General features: G+C 34.7%; 1 protein-coding gene across 1 annotated transcript; it reads left to right on the forward strand.

Moving 5' to 3' along the window:
• Positions 1–1,487: 1,487 nt before the first annotated feature.
• On the forward strand, positions 1,488–4,570 carry LOC129236932 (uncharacterized). Its single transcript, XM_054871245.1, has 3 exons — positions 1,488–1,575; positions 4,110–4,302; positions 4,486–4,570. The coding sequence occupies exons 1-3, from the start codon at positions 1,488–1,490 to the stop codon at positions 4,568–4,570; spliced, it is 366 nt and encodes a 121-aa protein (XP_054727220.1).
• Positions 4,571–17,232: the final 12,662 nt, after the last annotated feature.

Here is a 17,232-nt window from a genome sequence, read left to right on the forward strand (position 1 = left end):
ACTTAGAGATTTGGTGTGCTTTCACAAGATCTTAGGCAGCTGCAGGTGGGTTTTTGGCTGGGATAGAGGTATAATTCGTAAGGGGAATTTTGTTTTAAAGAGCAAATAAAAAATAAGGTCGTTATAACGTTAACGTAGCAAATGATGATACAACAAATAATATTATAATAGATTATACATAGCACAATAGCAGCCAAAAATGGTGGGTTGTAATTAGCTTTTATGAATCGAGTCTTACGATAAGCATTAGTGACTTTGAGTTTTGCGATATCACAAAGGCTTTGCAGTCATTTTAGTCATTTAGTCAAAGCTACACGCGCGCTCAAGAGATTTTAATGAAATGCATGCCTTCTAATCTCTTCACTGCTTGGCGGCGCATTAAGCCAACTAATCGCAGCAGTTAGATTATGCAAAATTACTTTCACGCACTGGTACAGCTAAAATATAAAGATTTCCTTCGAGATACATATCTATTCCAAATATTATATTTCGTTTCATTTGCTTCCTTGAAGTCATTATTGCTCGCCGTTTTTGCTTATCTTGTTCTACAAGCGCTTTGTAGGTCATTTGCATTTCAATTTTTGGCACTTTTTTCTGTGTTTTTAAACCCGCATCAGCTTTACAAGCCATTTGCTTAAGTCTACAGATTTAACATTTGCATGGCTGTGAAGTCATCTCTCTCCTGTATATCACCTTTTCACCATTTCTCCTCCATTTCGATATTTAAGTGTCTAGCCTCTCAGTCTAACAGGGGTATAACAGGAAATGTGTTTTAAAAGTTACAAACATTTTTCCTTGCAAATGTTGAGAGAAACGAGTGAGTACATATGTAAGTTTAGATGTTACTGCTCATATTGGCATACAGCGTTGCTAGTGTACAAGGCACTGCTAGAAACTCTGCAGCAAATTGAGTATGACTCAAAGCCATGAATTGGATAAAGAGAATAAATTTAAAAAAATATGTCTACACATTTACATATTGAAAACGTAAAAGTAGGAGAGCTCTACGTATTAAATATTTGTTTATAAGGAAATAGCACCAAGGTGTGCGTGGTATACTGATGCGGTTTTTTTTTATGAATCTATCGGAGTGAGAAAGTCGTCTAATTCAGCTGACTGCTTTTGAGAGTATTTCTCTTGGAAGTTTTTTCTATTGTTTTCTATTCTTTGGATTCGATTTATTTATTGATATTTTCTTAGTTAATTGGACTTCTTAACGACTCTATTCATAAACAATCTGTTGAAAAGTTTATTTGAAGAATCTGGTACATATGTAGGTAGGCAGAAGTGGTAGTCGGTCTCTAAACCAACTCACTTAGTCAGTTGTCTATCCATTGTGATACCACTGTAGCAGTTTATCTGCTGTTTCTCGTTAAACCACTTTGCTTTAAGTGCAAAACCATTGATATGGCTGGGATTTATATCCCTAATGTCATCAGCATCATTCTCGCTAATTTGTCTGCCTTACAGTTCCTCGGTATCTCACTATGCCCTGGCACTCATATCAAATGGATGCGGAAATACTTCGTCATCTCGTTAAGAGACGCCCGCCATTTGCGAGCAACGATGGAATTAGTAATGGCTAGAATTTCAGCCTGAAATACGCTAAAGTGATTAGGAAGACAAGCCGAGAATCCGGTAGCCGAATAATTCTCGAAAGAAAGACTAGTAATCAGTTAGCAAGAAATACTTGCTATCGGGGAAAAGAGAACAGAGAAAGGGATATTATCACAAGAACCTTTTGCCAGCAGATAGACCGCAGATAAGCGATTCAGGCGTTCTCGGGACAGTCGATTCTACGTAACCGGAACGACCCGTATTTATATTCGGCCAAGGACTGTCACTTCAGCAGCATTTCCCGTAATGCATGGGGAATATTTATGCTGCTACAACAACAAAAACAACAAGATTTGGTTCAGGCAGCTCGTCAGGCTAGCCAAATCGTAAGTCTTTGAAATGACGCTGATCTCAATTATTCACTTTGCGATTTTACGTACTAGGAATCTACCATCCTGTCGACATGTAAACATAATAGCCTAATACTAACATGGGTCCCGGGACACGTGAGCATCGTGCGTAACGAGATCTCTGACTCCTTAGCTAGGATGGGCTCTGAGGCCAACTTCTTTGGCACGAAGGCCGTTCTCCCACTCCCTTCTGCAGCCATCACAGCCATGGTTAACAAACAGATTACTTGGCAGGCTGAGAAAGGCTGCAGTTGAACTAGACTGATGTTACCTGTCATGTTCGATCGGCTGTTGTTAACCAGAAGAGACTGCAGACAGCTGGTTGGACAGATGACGGGCCACGTTCTGTGGGCGAAGTACTTGGAAAAGGTACCAACAAGCTTAGACAGTCTACTCTGCTTAGCGTGTGAAGAGGAGGATGAGACGGCGGACTACCTGTGCGTCTGCCCGGCCTTCGCTCGAATCAGGTTTGAGGTCTTTGGCACTGATGTGTTAAGAAGCGACCATCTTGGCTCCTTGGCACCACCAGATCGACTCAGATTTCTTCGGAGATCGGGCAGTTTTAAAGAAAATTAAAAGGCAATCCGAGTGTAGTACAATGAACTTAATTGAGTGATACACTTGCTAGTTGTCATGAAAACAAAATATTAAGAACTACGCAATTCTATGCCTCATCAATTCGATGTGGCAAACGCTGCGTAGTTAATACACTTTATTATTATGTAAGCTTTAAAAAACGAAGGAAAAAAATCTATATCACCATTATCTTATGTCTTTGAGAGTAGTCCATTAATTTCACTACCTTCCTCTCAGCTATATTGTTTGCTTGATGCACTTTGACTCCCACTTTATCAAAACTTTTAATGATGTTTCAGGTTTAGTTACAATTCATCTGCGGAGTATTTTTTCCAGCAAACAAAGTTACTTGGGGTAGTATTTTAAATCATTAGCGTTGAATTGTTTTTCTTACATTTTTTTTCTATTCTTCCAAGCCTAAAGTGGTGAGACTCTTCGCACCAATCACACCAATAGGGGCTAACTATCTCTACCAATGCCACAAAAATTACCCTTTAATATAGATTTTCAGCAATAATACTAATTTCGAACTTCATACTTGGAGTATCACAGTTTTATTTCAATATTTAACCGGCCACAGCCACTTCGACTGCCACGTCACAACCGCACCAATCAGTCGTTGTTCAGACGGCAGAGAGGTAATATGAGCGATGATTGTGTTGATTTTTTCGTATATAACTAATAGTATCTGAGTTTTTTTATAAACTCATCTCCTGTTACGTCAGCTCATCCCCTGACTCGGTAAAATTCGTTGAGAACCGGTTAACGATATTGACCACACCTGTGAAAATCTTTTCACCACGATAATTCACAAAGGTTTATCGACTTTTGTGGTGAAATCCTTACAAGCCGTCGTATATATAGAGATACTAAACTCTCTAGTTGTTGTTGTTGAAGTGGTTGAGTATTTCTATTCAAATAATTCTAATTAGCGACAAGCACCGCCTTACTACCACTGTTCTGTGGTGATACCTGTTCTTTGTTTCGTGAGATCCAAGTATAACATCAAGCTCTTCTTTTTTATTAATTTGCTGTAAGAAAGGCTTACCGAAAAAGCGACGCCTTGCTCGAGCTAAACTTGGACAATCGCATGAATGGTGGAACAGACTTTCTTTCATCCCCTCCGCCTTACAGCTTCTGCAGATAGGATTGAAAGGAAGGTTGAGTCTGGTTGCAACATCCCCTACCTACCTTCCCAGTAACGTACAGTCACATTCAAATTCTATAGGTTCTGATCCTAAGAAACCCGGAAACTAAGAAGCTAATAGTTTGGCTGAAGATGCCATGGAAACTGCACCATACACATATTGCATGAGCTCTTCCGGGCGTTGGCACTACAAATTTTCAAAAAAAAAAAAACATCAGAAGGAGAAAAAAAAGGCTACAACATTAACCTGAGAAATCTCCAAAAGAATAAACTGAGAGTGCTAACTGGCATCCCCAAGAGTCATTGTATTCCCAATGGCGCATATTTATGATCTCGCTGGGTTAATATTCAGAATATAAATTATCTAACCCATATAAAAAAAAGTGTTTAGAAACACTGGACCTGCGAACGGTGCACAGGGCGATATTTTGCGAGGAATCCTATTGAGAGTCTGATAGTTGGACGGCGAGTGTATCTTAATCAAATTCTAAAATTGGATAGCTTGGAAATTCTAGATGGAGCTGAATTAAATACCAGTATAAAATATTTTATTCTAGAGGCCCAACATTGGGTTAACAAAACAAAGGGCTTTCATAGAACAAAGAAGACCAAGTAAGTATTGAATTCATGTAAAGAAAAGATATGTTAGAGAGCACCCCTTTTAAATCTGAAGACGCTTGCAAACTATCCTATTTTTTAAATAAATTTTCTTTTATAGTATAATAAATATTCATTAAATTGTAGTATATACAGACATGCTTGTGCATTACCTACTTATTTTCATTTATTTTTCAGAGCGATTAAACGCTCCGCTTGGTGCAAATCTAAAATCACAACCGAATCCAAGCAGTCGAGGCTACGTAGTTCTGAAGAAATTTGAATAAAATTCATACCGAGTTGTAAACTGTAAATCTAAAAGAAGAGTAAAAGAGAGGGCACAGCAAGTCAATGGCGAGTTTGGTGGTTATCCTGTGCTGTGATAACGGTGGTTTAGTGCCAGTGGTAGCTCGCTTCCTTCACCGCAGCAATCTCTACTGGCGCCATCATATGGCCGACGTAAGCTAAGTAAGTCTGTGGCCAAGAAATAACTACCAGAATGCAGTTGTGTGTGTGTGTGATAAGGAAGCTGTTACCGATTTGCTGTGTTTTGATAGCGCCAAGATTAGCATGAATTTGAATGTTGTGCATGTTAATTACAATAGGATTTTGTTGGCATGAAATTATTATCATGGGTTTGCTTTGAAGTTCGGTGAGTGTGGGTGGCAAATGGATTTCCACTGAATTTACACTAAATGTTTGCATAGAAGTAATACAAGAACTTTACTAGGTGAGTAGCCTATTTGTGGCTTTGGCTCTGAAATGTAAATTTCAGTGCTAAAAAAGTATCTAGAAAGCATGAATTTGAAGGGTATAGAAATAATGGGACAAAATTGATTTATGAAACAGGCTTAACTTTGATTTTTTTTAGAAAAGGGAGACCAAAAATAAAGTAAAAGAGACTTTCTCCAAAATATTTCGCAAGAATTGTAAGACTAACAGGAACTGAATCGATTTGAAAATAACTTTAAAAATTGAATTTTTCATAAATAAAATTAATTTTTAAAAATATTTTTTCCAAAAAATCCCCTTAGATGATGGGTGAGCGTAAATTTGAAGAAGTGTGCATAAAAATGCTTAGTATCAAAAAAATTAAATTTTTGAAGCTATTTTGTAACTTATTCGAAAAAAACGTTTAAGGAAAACTTTAATAACTAAGCCAAATCTTGACCGGTTTAAACATCAAGGACAGCATTGAATATTTCTTTAACCTTTTAAAAACTAATTTTATTTATAAAAAACATACTGAAAATCAACTAAAGCAATTTTCACTGTGATTAAATTTTTTTTTTTTCAAAAATTTATTAACTCATGCAGTGAAGGGTTAATTAAATTTACTTTAATGGTATAAGCAAGCAAACAAAAAACGTAAGCAGTTTATTCAAAAAATTTAATTTTACTCCTGGTGGGATTACGTAAAAAAAAAAACAATTAAGAGCTGAAGTTCTCGAAGCCAGTGCCACGAGTCTTATATTCATATAATAAATATTTATTGAAAAATAAAAAAAAAATAAATAAATAATAGAAATTTGCTAAATAAAGAAATTTGAAAAATAATATAATAGAAATTTGAAAAACAAAAAAATATTTGAAAAATTCACATAAAGCGTTGCCATGATATTTCTAAAAAAATGGTTTTGTTATTGTTGTAACAACATAAACTATTTGTAATACATTTCAGAAGAATATTGCTAAAGTAATAGTGTGTGGCTTAATATGATTCCGGGTCGTTCAGTTGGTAGAAACTCAACTGACGTGAGAACTGGAAATTCTGGTAAAGATACAAGATCAGTTAACAGGAAAATTTTAATTTTGTTTATTTTAGACAGGTTTACCATCGATTTAATAATTGCTTTTAGAACATATACCTGAAGTATCTTAATATGCGTAGAGGGTTGCGCTAAAGTGAGATAATTTTCAAAATGATGAGTTTAATGGAATAGAAACTATAGGTTAAAAATTTTAAATTTTCTTAAATCAGCGTTTAAAATTGAAACTAATGAACAAAAATGCACAAGCAGTTGCATTCAAAGTCATCATAGCTCACTTAAAGGGTGGGCATCTAACGATGGAAAATTGAAATACTAAATTTGTGAACTAAAATATTAAATACATTAGTATTAACAACTTCACTGTCCATTGAGTCATATATGACTCAAGAGAGAGTTTTGAGATAAGTTCATGAGCATGTCACTCATTTCTCTATACAATAACCAAAATAATATAAATCTATATCAAATGATTTATAAAAATTATATAAATGGGTCTTACTTTGCGTATCAAAAAACAAGAACAAAAAAAAAAACCAGTAGCACTCACAAAATGCTTTATATGTGAACAGGAAAATTGTTACGATGGAAAGTTAGGTTCACATCTACGGTTTATGAATTAAGCCGATTTGTATGTGAACAACGTTTAGCCGTTTTGGCGATGTGCATTAGTCTTCACGTAGCTGCGATTTGACTCTATTAGATTATTATTTGTGGGGGGCCATTAAAGATAAATTTGACGCACTAACCATCCAGCAACGATTGACGCACTCAAGTGTAAAATTGGTGCAGCCATTGATCAAATGCAGCTCCAGGCAGTCGAAAATTGGCTGCAAAATTGAGTTCGTCATTTTGGCTACTGCAACACCAGCTGCGGAACTCAGTTGAATAAAATAGTGTTCCACAATTAACCGTAAGAATTGCTCTTTCAAGTTTAATACCCACTTAAGGATATTTTCAGTTTCAAACGATAAATGGCTTATCCAATAAAAGTTGCAAGCAATGAATTACATTCTTGGTGCTTGAGATCACATTTTTGCTTAAATATTAAAAAATACGTTTACTTTTCTTTTTCCCACGCAGTTTATTAAAAACTCACTACAGCTTCTCTAGCGGACTATTGCAATACCTTCAAGAATTTAAAGATTTTTTCATTATTTTTGACATAACATTTTCATTCTTCAGTCGTATTCATTTTGTCGTTTCAAAGGCATACGCGGCGTAATAGCACTGCATTTCCCTATTCGTACACTAGGAAACAGCTTTATACCTCATTTGCTCGCTCTCATCTGGAGAAAGCTGCAATAATCTGGCGTGCTTTTCACTAGTTCCACATTGATAGGATAGAGCGCGTGCAGAAGGTGGTTCTCACATTTGCCTTACATTCGTTGGGTTTCTCACAGCCTATGCCATCGTGTATAGCTCATTTGGCGATGCTTGAAATCTCTCGACAAAAGAACGTTAACTTCTTTTTTTTGCATTATCAAAGGAGTTTATGAATGTCAGGCATTTTTAGAAATAATACATTTAAATGTTCCGCGGAGGTATCTTCGTGGTATCTATACAGATAATTCTAGAACGAGTTATACTTGTAACGCACTTACTGGAAGGGCTGTTTGCGAATTTAACAAAATCTCAACATCTATCGATTTTGATTTTTCTTTGCCTCAAACTATTTTTATTTATATTCTGAACACGGTGCCCTAATTTGGGTGTAATTGTTAATTAGTCTGTAAGAAATTATTGTTAACAAAAATAATAAAATCAATAAACTAAACATGCAAATAAATGAATAACTATGCAATATATATCTAAAAATTAAATTGTCATAAGCTCTCTGGATAGCCACGTATGATACTAAGTAGAGTCGACTCTGTTTGTTCTACTCGTTGTTGCTGAGCAGAGAAGCTACAGCTACTGCTACTGTTACTGTTACTGTTACATTCCCTGTTAATAAAAACGATATGCTGTGAACGAACACCTGAATTTACCAGCTGCAAAAATTTCAAATGCGCCTAAGAAGTTATCCCTTCAATAAAAAATTTGTACACTCCGTCTATTATTTAATATTAACTCAACATTATTTTTTATTATATTATTTTTTTATTACAAGAATTTTTTACGTTCATGTAGGTTCTGTTCATTCTATTCGTTGTTTGCTGAGCAGAGAAGTTATAGCTACAGCTACTGTTAGTTTTACATACTCTGTTACAAAAATCGCCATGCTGTTAAATAATACATAAATATTTTTAAATTATTTTTTCTATTACTTAATACCTACTCACCATTATTTTTATTATATATTTTTATTACAAATTCCCTAAAAATAAATTTTAAAAATAAAAAAGGAAAAAAATAAAAATAATAATAATAACAAAAAGTATAGAAAAATAAACAAATGTTGCCAGAAATTCGCAGCTTTCTGTGATACTATTATTTCATTTGGAAATAACTGGTGCCACAGTTGAATGCCACAAAACACTCCATCACTTTTTATTTAGAAACTACTACTTTAGCTTTCGCAGGCACATAAACATAAGAGATGCCACGTTATGTTAATTTAGTTGCACAAAAATCTCATTTTCACATAATTATTGTTAAATGTGCTATTCAACGAAACAGAAGTATCAACGGAAGTGGAAGCGCAACCAGAATTTAATTGTCAGTCGAGTTGTGAATTGTAAATTTGTATGTGCGAGCCTGCAAGTGTGTGACATTTTCCATGTTATACTCGTTCACATGTGGCACAGCTGAAGTGAAAAGTTTCTTGCAACAAGAGACAAACTAACAACAAAAAAACCAGCATGCATACACACGTACACACATACACACATACATGATTCTGCATATGCTCATTTATACAAATGAAATCCAGCTAAATCCATTCAACGCCAACAACCAAACAAAGTCAACAATGCAGTGCTAAATTTTATATGCAGTTGCAACTCTTTTCAACTCGTGTGCCGCTTCGCTGCACTTGCCGTGCTCGCTGAGTGACCACAACAATGTGGTTACATTTTGCAGATAGACGGTGGGCAATAACTACTTTATTTCTACTACAATAGGTTGCTAAATTTGTTTTTGTTTTATATTCATCGCCTTTTTTAGTGGCTCTAAATTGTTTCTGTTTTCTCTGCAATCTATGACGCTGTATCTTTTTATGTAATTACTGTTTGACAGCCGCTACTGTTGCCGCAAGTTTGTAACAGAACTTCAATTGCAAGCTTTCTCTTTCGCCTTCGGCATATGCACACCAAAGTGAACACCTAAGCACACATTCTACTCATTAAATACCCTGCAGAAACATGGCTACTATGTAGTGTAACGGATTTCGAGCTCAGCAATACTACTCAATCAACCACTTCGGGTCAGTTTGATGCTGATAGTATATGGCGATTAACTTCCGAAAAGTGCAGGCACCAAATCGCCTTGACTACTTACAACTAGAGAATTAAAGCAACTCTGTAAGCAACTATCCGCAAAATGCTGAGGCAGTGACGCAATAGGTTTGCGGAGCACAAATTGTAAAAGCACAAGCCATAAGTTCTCCGCCCATACAATGCGCCGACTGATTCTGCTTGGTCTGTCAAGCGTTTGTTAAGTATAGCGCCTCCATTTTAGATCATTCGTCTTATTAACAGGATCTTTCGCCGTGCGCCTTCTATCTGTTGCATAAGAAATATATGTTTTTTGTATGTATTGAGTTCGTTTGAAAGCCTTAAACTGAGTAAAGACAACTTCCAGCGCAGTTTCAACAAATCAAGATGCACTTCTGCACATAATTAAAATATGAATAGAAAATTTATTTGCTCCTCTAAAGATTCGCACCGAGGACCTACTAAATTTGTCGTCAATCTTATTGATTATTACGAGAGTTGCATTAACGCGACTTATGATGCAATTTTATTACTTCTTCTGCTTAACCAAAATATTTGTATAGCATTCAGCCAGGAATCATGGAATACAAAATTGCCGATATTAAAGTGAATTAATCGAATTTACTGAGGACCGAGTAGCGGTACGGTAATATGCACTAACTTCTGTATTCTCTCAACTAACACATGTAGAAGTAATTGGTACAGAGCGTACAAGATCTCAACAAGGACGATATACTCGTATTACTAGGTTTGATCTTTAACTATGGTGAAAAAGAAAATTGTGAGCTTCGGCTGCCACGTCACTTGGGGATTGTGCAGCCGAATTCTGCACGATGGTTTCACATTTATTCACACACTCGTCCAAACAATCGTTTTTCAGATAGCAACGAAGCAAAATGAGCGAAAAGTGTAATGTCTTCCGTACATCACCCCAACAGTCTCAGTTTTTTTCGTAAAGAAAACTCTGCCATCACCCCGCTTACGTCAGCCAATCAGCTGCTTCTCTCCGTGATGGAAAGAATAATGAGATGGCGCCTATCGTGATACCGTTACTTTGCTCTCAGCAAATTTGACAATGAGTGACGTCATATTAGCACAATTGGTGACCAGTATGGCCAGATTACCATTTTCGTAACTTGATTTAGCATTTTTTTGTTATTTAGTCTAGGACTTTGAGTTCTTTCTTCATGAAATTTTTCTAGCCTGTTCTAATTAAAATGTAATTTTTATAACTTTGTGAAACTTACATTTTTTTAAATTAGTTCAAAAATTTACTCAGTTTTATTTAACTTTACTTTAGCTCTACTATTGTTGGTGTTATTCTCCTTCCAGTAGTCAAATATCTCTCTCTCTCTCTCGCTAACGCAGTGTTGCCTAGCTTTGGATATAAAAACGCACTAAAATGGCCATTTAATGAAAATAAAATATCAAATTTTGATTGAATTATTTAAAGAACTTTGTATGCGCGACCAGTTGTCTTTAACAAGTGCACATTTTTTTAAAATGTGTTACGGTTATGTACAATTTATTCTATGCGTTTTTTGTGAAGAGATACCTTTTTGTTAAGAGAACGAGTTTTTTGCTATATTTGAGGTTATGTTACAAGATAAGGTACTTTTTTTGTAAAAATTTCGCTATGATTCCTTCAATATTTTCTAGTATTTTTTTCCTTGGTATATTTTCACTATGAATACACCTCTTGATGCCCTATGTCCCAGTAAGGATTGAGGATCGGAAGAAACGATTACACCACTACGGTTTTAATTCGCATTCAGTAAATTCAAACGCTTTTTAAAATGTGTAAAAAAATTGTAAATGTTAAGAAGAGTTGAGAGAAGAAGATTTAATATTCTTGCATAACCTTAAAAGGAGCAAAGAATTCAATTTGCACTTTCAAAATATCAAATTTTATAAGAATCAACAAATTTTCATTAGCACCAAAATCTTCTCAGAGTGACCTTCTTTTGTTTAATGAAACAGTTTTGCTTTTTGACTTCGGTAGCTTTAAATTAAAAAAAAAGAACCATCTACTAAACTTAACAATTTTCGCATTTTTGGGTATAAAACAGCACTAAATTTTTTGCGAAGAGCAAATGGTTGGCAACATTTCACAACTCAGCTAATGCGACGTCACGCACTATCTGATGGGCGCAATCTTGTTTCTATCATTCTTGATTCTTTCAAATTTGCTGAGCGCCGAATAACGATCGGATATTGGCCACACCTTCTGCGTTCTTTTCCCCTCACTGAGATCTCAACAGTCGAATTTGGTGTCAGCTATCGACAATGTGATCCGAGGGGCACAATTAAAACTTTATAGAGCTTTGTCATTTGAAGTTCCCCACTTTCTCAGATGAAAAGCAAAAAAAAAAGTGAAATGAGTGAGAATAACAGCTTCAGGTTGCACAAGTATGGGTCTAGTCGAATTTCCTGCAGCGCATGCGCTTGCATGTGTGGGTCCTTCGATAATTATTTAGCATATGCAGTTAGTTAGTTAGATTTAATATCCCTCACCCGACGCCTTCGCCACCCAATTTTGCTAATTTATATTATTGTACTTATTTATGTATGCATTTGGGTATCTCTGCTTTCAGAATTTTCTTTTCTCTTTTCTCTTTTGTTTTTTTTTTTTGCCTTTTTTGCGGTTTGCTTGCGTCCCCCCTTTTATTATTGCTTGTTTGCATTTTTTAGCCGCTTTGTTTGTGTGCATGGTATTGTTGCTGCCTGCTGTGATATTGTGCTTTTGCAATTGTTTTGTTTGCCATTTCTGTTGTTTGGAATTTTCCTGTTGTTTGTCTATAATTTCACTTGTGTGTTTATTTTTCATGTATTTTGCCTTCCTGCTATCATTTTGTTTGCGCGCGTTTGTACAAGTACACATACATATATACATACATACATACATATGTATGCATGTGCATTAGGATTGTTGTTGCAATACTTTACATACATACGTTTTTTTAATGATAACTTGTGAATATTTTTACAACAGTGACGTAATTGCGGGCGTTTGCTGCTTGTTGTTGTTCTGCTGGTGCTTCTCTGTTGCTATTGTCGGCTGTTATTCTCAGTTGCGCCCAAACTGCAAATCTCGCATTGTTGTTAGCGGCATAGCCTCATGCGTGTCTCGTTGCACCACAGCAACTGCTTGCCATATTAGCGAACTGCCGCACAGTGTTTTGAGCACGTATAAAAGAGTGAGCAAAAATATTTTTTTTTTTAGAGAGTTGATGATTTTTTGATGCATGGTATTTTAGGTCACTTAGGTTAAAAAATTTATTTGTTTCACCGAAGGCCAATGCATCCAGTGTGTTAAAATTGTTAGTGCAATATTTTATCTTGCTCTAATAAATAATAATAATATATTTGTTTGTTGATAACTGATGTACTTTTTCCACTAAAGGGCATAAAAGTTTCAATTTTCTTGGTTTGAAAGCAATCTTTATTTATTTATTTAATATACTAGGAATGCAGTATTTCTTACTTACTATGAAAAACAGATTTAAAAAAATAATAATAATAATTGGCGCGTACACTTCTGTTAGGTGTTTGGCCGAGCTCCTCTTCCTATTTGTGGCGGGCGTTTTTATGTTGTTTCAATAATGAAAAATAGATTATTGATTAACAATTAATTGACAAATAATTAAACTTATAATTTACTTATTTCATTTTAATAAAGAAAATGTACTATAACATTTCTTATAATTCACTGATTCAATAGTAATCAATTCATTTAGTAACATTTTTAAGTATTTAGTTCTTTATGGAAGAAGAATCTAGACCAATATGAATTGAAATCATAATAAATTCTTTCAAAGTTGAAGAAGTCGGAGCATTGGAAGCATACATAACTCGTTCTAACCATATCTATCCAAAAAAAATCATGATTTCGTAAGCTTCGCTGAGGAATATTGAAATAAATTTTCTTAAATAGCGATGGCTAGTCAATCGCTCCACTTATCAAATCGAGAACGAAAGTGAGGGAGAGAATATTCCTTCTTATATCTAGCGTTTTTAGATTATGAAGCAAGCACTGACTTTTATAGGAAAAAATTGGATCAGTTCAAGGGATCCAAAGCGAAAGGAGCAAATACTTTCCTTCGGCAAAGAATTCTAATTTCAAAGTTATAATAAATAATAACCTGTATGTTTTATTTATTTTTGTATTTAATTAATTAATTTTATTTTAAAAATGTTAAGAACATTTGGAAAAATTTAACCAAAATTATATCCCTAGACAAGTGGTAAAAGTTAAAAAATTGTTTACCATTTTACCTAGAATTTAGTACTTTAAAATTAGCACTTTTGAAATCATCTACTTTCCGTATAAAGCTTAATAGCTTTGGCTGGCTGTACATATCTGCCCGTCGAAGGTGTCATAAAGGTATCAAAACGGCGCTTTAGTGCTAATTGGGTAGTGCCAGAGTGGTACTTCAACCATTTCACCTACCCAACTAGAAGTAAGCTTTCGTTTTGCTACCAAAATAAGGTCTGAAAAAATAAGCATGCACATCCAACGACGAACCCATTTCCACGTCTAAGTGGCATCGCTGTTCTATGTGGGATGCGACTGCCAAACCTAAACTAAAACAGCCCACGACTAATGATAGCACATTTCGACCAGTTTTGGCATTGGTTTTTTCATGTTCGTTATTTTTATATAAAAGTAAAGCTCATTATTTAACAAAACACAAATAAAACCGAGCTTCAAATTAGTTACAAAAAATAGAAAAATTCTACAAATGTTTCGTCACTATTAAATAGTGTTTAATAAGAGTTTCTAGAAAAATGTTTGGTACGCAGTTGTATAGCTCACTGAATTTTGGTATCATAAAGTTGAAATTTCGTTGATTTTTCACAATTGTTTTTTTGCTGGCGGTCTTGTACGTAGTATATTTTGTTGTGTACCAGGTGATAATACGCAATAAACGAAAAAGAAAAATATATAAAAAAAAAAATTGTTAAAAAGAGAAATATCACAAAAACTCAACGAGATTGTAAGCATTTTCCTACTTGTACTTTATTATACTAAAATTTATTAATCTACTAAACCGCATACGGACATTTTCATTTTTGTATGAAATTTAAATTTGGAGGATGTAAGGCTTTTCTTGTACAATGAATTGCATTTTTATACAAAAATAATGCAAATTAAAAGCAAAACCAAAAAGAAAAACATACTAGATCAAATATGTTTGTGTTATTATTTGTTATATATTATCATATTTATTTATTATCACCGGCTGTATGTTATTACATTATTACATCATTATTTGTGTGCTTCGTCTGACATCGGTAAGCACTGTTGATATTCTCACCTAAAAATCTTTGACTTGCCTTCTGTAGAATCCAAGTCTAAATACATATATCGCTAGCATCTCAGATATTGATAAACCGGTTGGCTTAACAATTTTATTTGTTTGATTTGTTTTGCTATTATTTAATTATTAAGCATTGGAGTAGCTTTAACGAAAATCCAACAAATGATTAATCCATATTTTTGTTCTTCTTGAAGCATCACCAAATTGGTTCGATCGGCTTTCTCTCTTAGTAGTGGGTTCGGTTCTTAAATAATGAAATGCAAATAGCTGCGCTGAATGGAATATGGAAGTAAAACCAAATAAGAAGAGGTGGACGACTTTCCCACGCTGAAAAATGGTGAAGAAATTAAATTGGTGGCTGAATATAAATACCTTGGTGTCATTCTCACACCCAAAATGGCATTCGGCAATGTTTGAAGTAATTTCTAATTTTTATAAATTTTTTTTTGATTTTTTTCTCGATTGTTTACATTATGCCTGTCAGGAAGCAGATGGCGGGTCGAAAGATATTTTGTTAGGTTGGAGCATTTGCTGAGTCTGCTTACTGTTCTATTCTTATTCTAATAATATTATATTGTACCTTTTCCGAATGGCTAAAAATATGATATATCTATAAAAAAAAATACATCATTTTCATAAAAAAAATTTAGTTTTAATGATGTGAAATAGGAAAAACTTAGTGATAAATTGTAAATTTAAAATTTTATCAAGCAGCTATTTTTAACAGTGAGGGATCGATTAAAATTTTACTTACGATTTTTATTATTATTTTTGACAAACATTTTGATTAAAAACAAAAAAATTTAGACGATTGAACTTATATTAAAAAAAGCGGAGTAAAAGCAACAAAAACTATTTTTTTTTAAATCACCTCCAAAATCGAATATCTAGAAATTAAATTATTGATTATTTCTTTTTGTGTGTTTATTCCTCGATAATAAACGTTTAGATGATATGTTTGCTGCCATCTATCAAACGACGGCAAAACAAATTTCAGACTGATTGATAGGTGAGTTTGGATTTGGCAGCTCATCGAGTAAGACGTGTTTCGTGATTTTCGCTAAGATGGAAAAAGAAAAAGAGCAGTACCGTTCGGTAAATCGCTTTTTGTTTTTGGATGAGAAAAAATAAGAGGAGATAAAAGCAAAGTTGGATGCTGTCTATGGGGACGCCTCGCTATCTATGACCATAGTTAGATATTGGTTCAGATAATTTAAACGTGGGCGAATAACCACATCCGTTTTTGGTGAGGAGCGCCCAGAACGAACGGCAGACGTGGTTATCAGGGAAATCATTCAAAAAGTCCACAACATGATTCTCCTGATCGACGAAGGAAAGCGCGCGAAGTAACAAAGGCCATAGGTGTGTCGACCGAAACGGCAATTAATATTTTACATGATAAGTTGACGATGAAAAAATTGTCCGACCGATGGGTGCCGCAATTGCTCTCAAGCAATAATAAGCGGATGCGGCTGTTATTTTCGAAACAGTGTTTGGAGCAATTTAAACGAGATCCGAAGGAATTTTTGCGTTGGGTTGTCACTGTTGATGAAACAAGGATTCATCATTACACACCAGAAACTAAGCAACTATCAAAACAAAGAATTTCGCTCGGTGCATCTGCTCCAAAGAAGACGAAGACAGCCCCATCGGCCGAAAGGTTATGGATTTTTTAGAAAAAAGGCATAATTGCTCCGCTTTCACAAAAAATTGAAGCAGACGCGGTCGCATTTGGCGAAAAGGAAGGTGCTGCTTCACCACGATATCGCGCCAGCATCCGGAGTTGTCGCCGGCAAACCCCAATCTGGCTCCCTGCGACTTTTTCTTGTGTCCTAGCATTTTTTTTAAAAAATGGTGTCTTCATTTCCAATACGGGCGGAAAGCATAGTTATTAAGTCAAGTCTTTTATTTTTGCGGGAACATATAAAACTCATATTTTAGCAGTTATTATTTGATTGAAATAATAAAAGTCAACTTGGAACAGTAATTTTTTTTCAAACAGTTATTATGAAAGTCATAACCACTTGTGACTCTGATTTGTGGGAATCACTTCCGTGACCAGTTATTAAAAAGCATTTTCCCAGGGGGATTTTTTTTAAGTATTTAGTTTGAGAGGTCTCTACCGGTACAAAAGACTATATTTAAATTTTTTTTTAAATGTAATTAACCAAATTTAATCTAAATTCAATTAATTTCAAAAGAGCAAATGTTTCGATTATTACCGCCATTCGCAACACTGTGCCTCGCCTTCTAGGAAATGTAAAGCATACATGAAAATAAATTTACATTCTTATATATTTTTCGATATGTGTGTACATATTTACATTAACTAACTTTTTCTTTGCCTGCTGCTGAATTTCCTTCCTATTCTTTCATTGTTGGCCATTTTTTATTTGTTTCGTTTTGTTCTGTTGCTGCCGTCCCGCATTTATTCGCTCTCAAACAAAAAACAAACCTAGCGTAAAACAGATTGCTTTG

This window comes from Anastrepha obliqua, chromosome 1 (assembly GCF_027943255.1).
Source record: "Anastrepha obliqua isolate idAnaObli1 chromosome 1, idAnaObli1_1.0, whole genome shotgun sequence".
NCBI lineage: Eukaryota > Metazoa > Arthropoda > Insecta > Diptera > Tephritidae > Anastrepha > Anastrepha obliqua.

Bases quoted from the DNA above. Each gene is read 5' to 3' on its own strand.
- LOC129236932 (XM_054871245.1), top strand. From the start codon at position 1,488: ATGCCCTGGCACTCATATCAAATGGATGCGGAAATACTTCGTCATCTC. The intron at 1,576-4,109 runs GTAATGGCTAGA...AACGGTGCACAG, and splicing joins TGCGAGCAACGATGGAATTA to GGCGATATTTTGCGAGGAAT. The intron at 4,303-4,485 runs GTAAGTATTGAA...TTTATTTTTCAG, and splicing joins CATAGAACAAAGAAGACCAA to AGCGATTAAACGCTCCGCTT.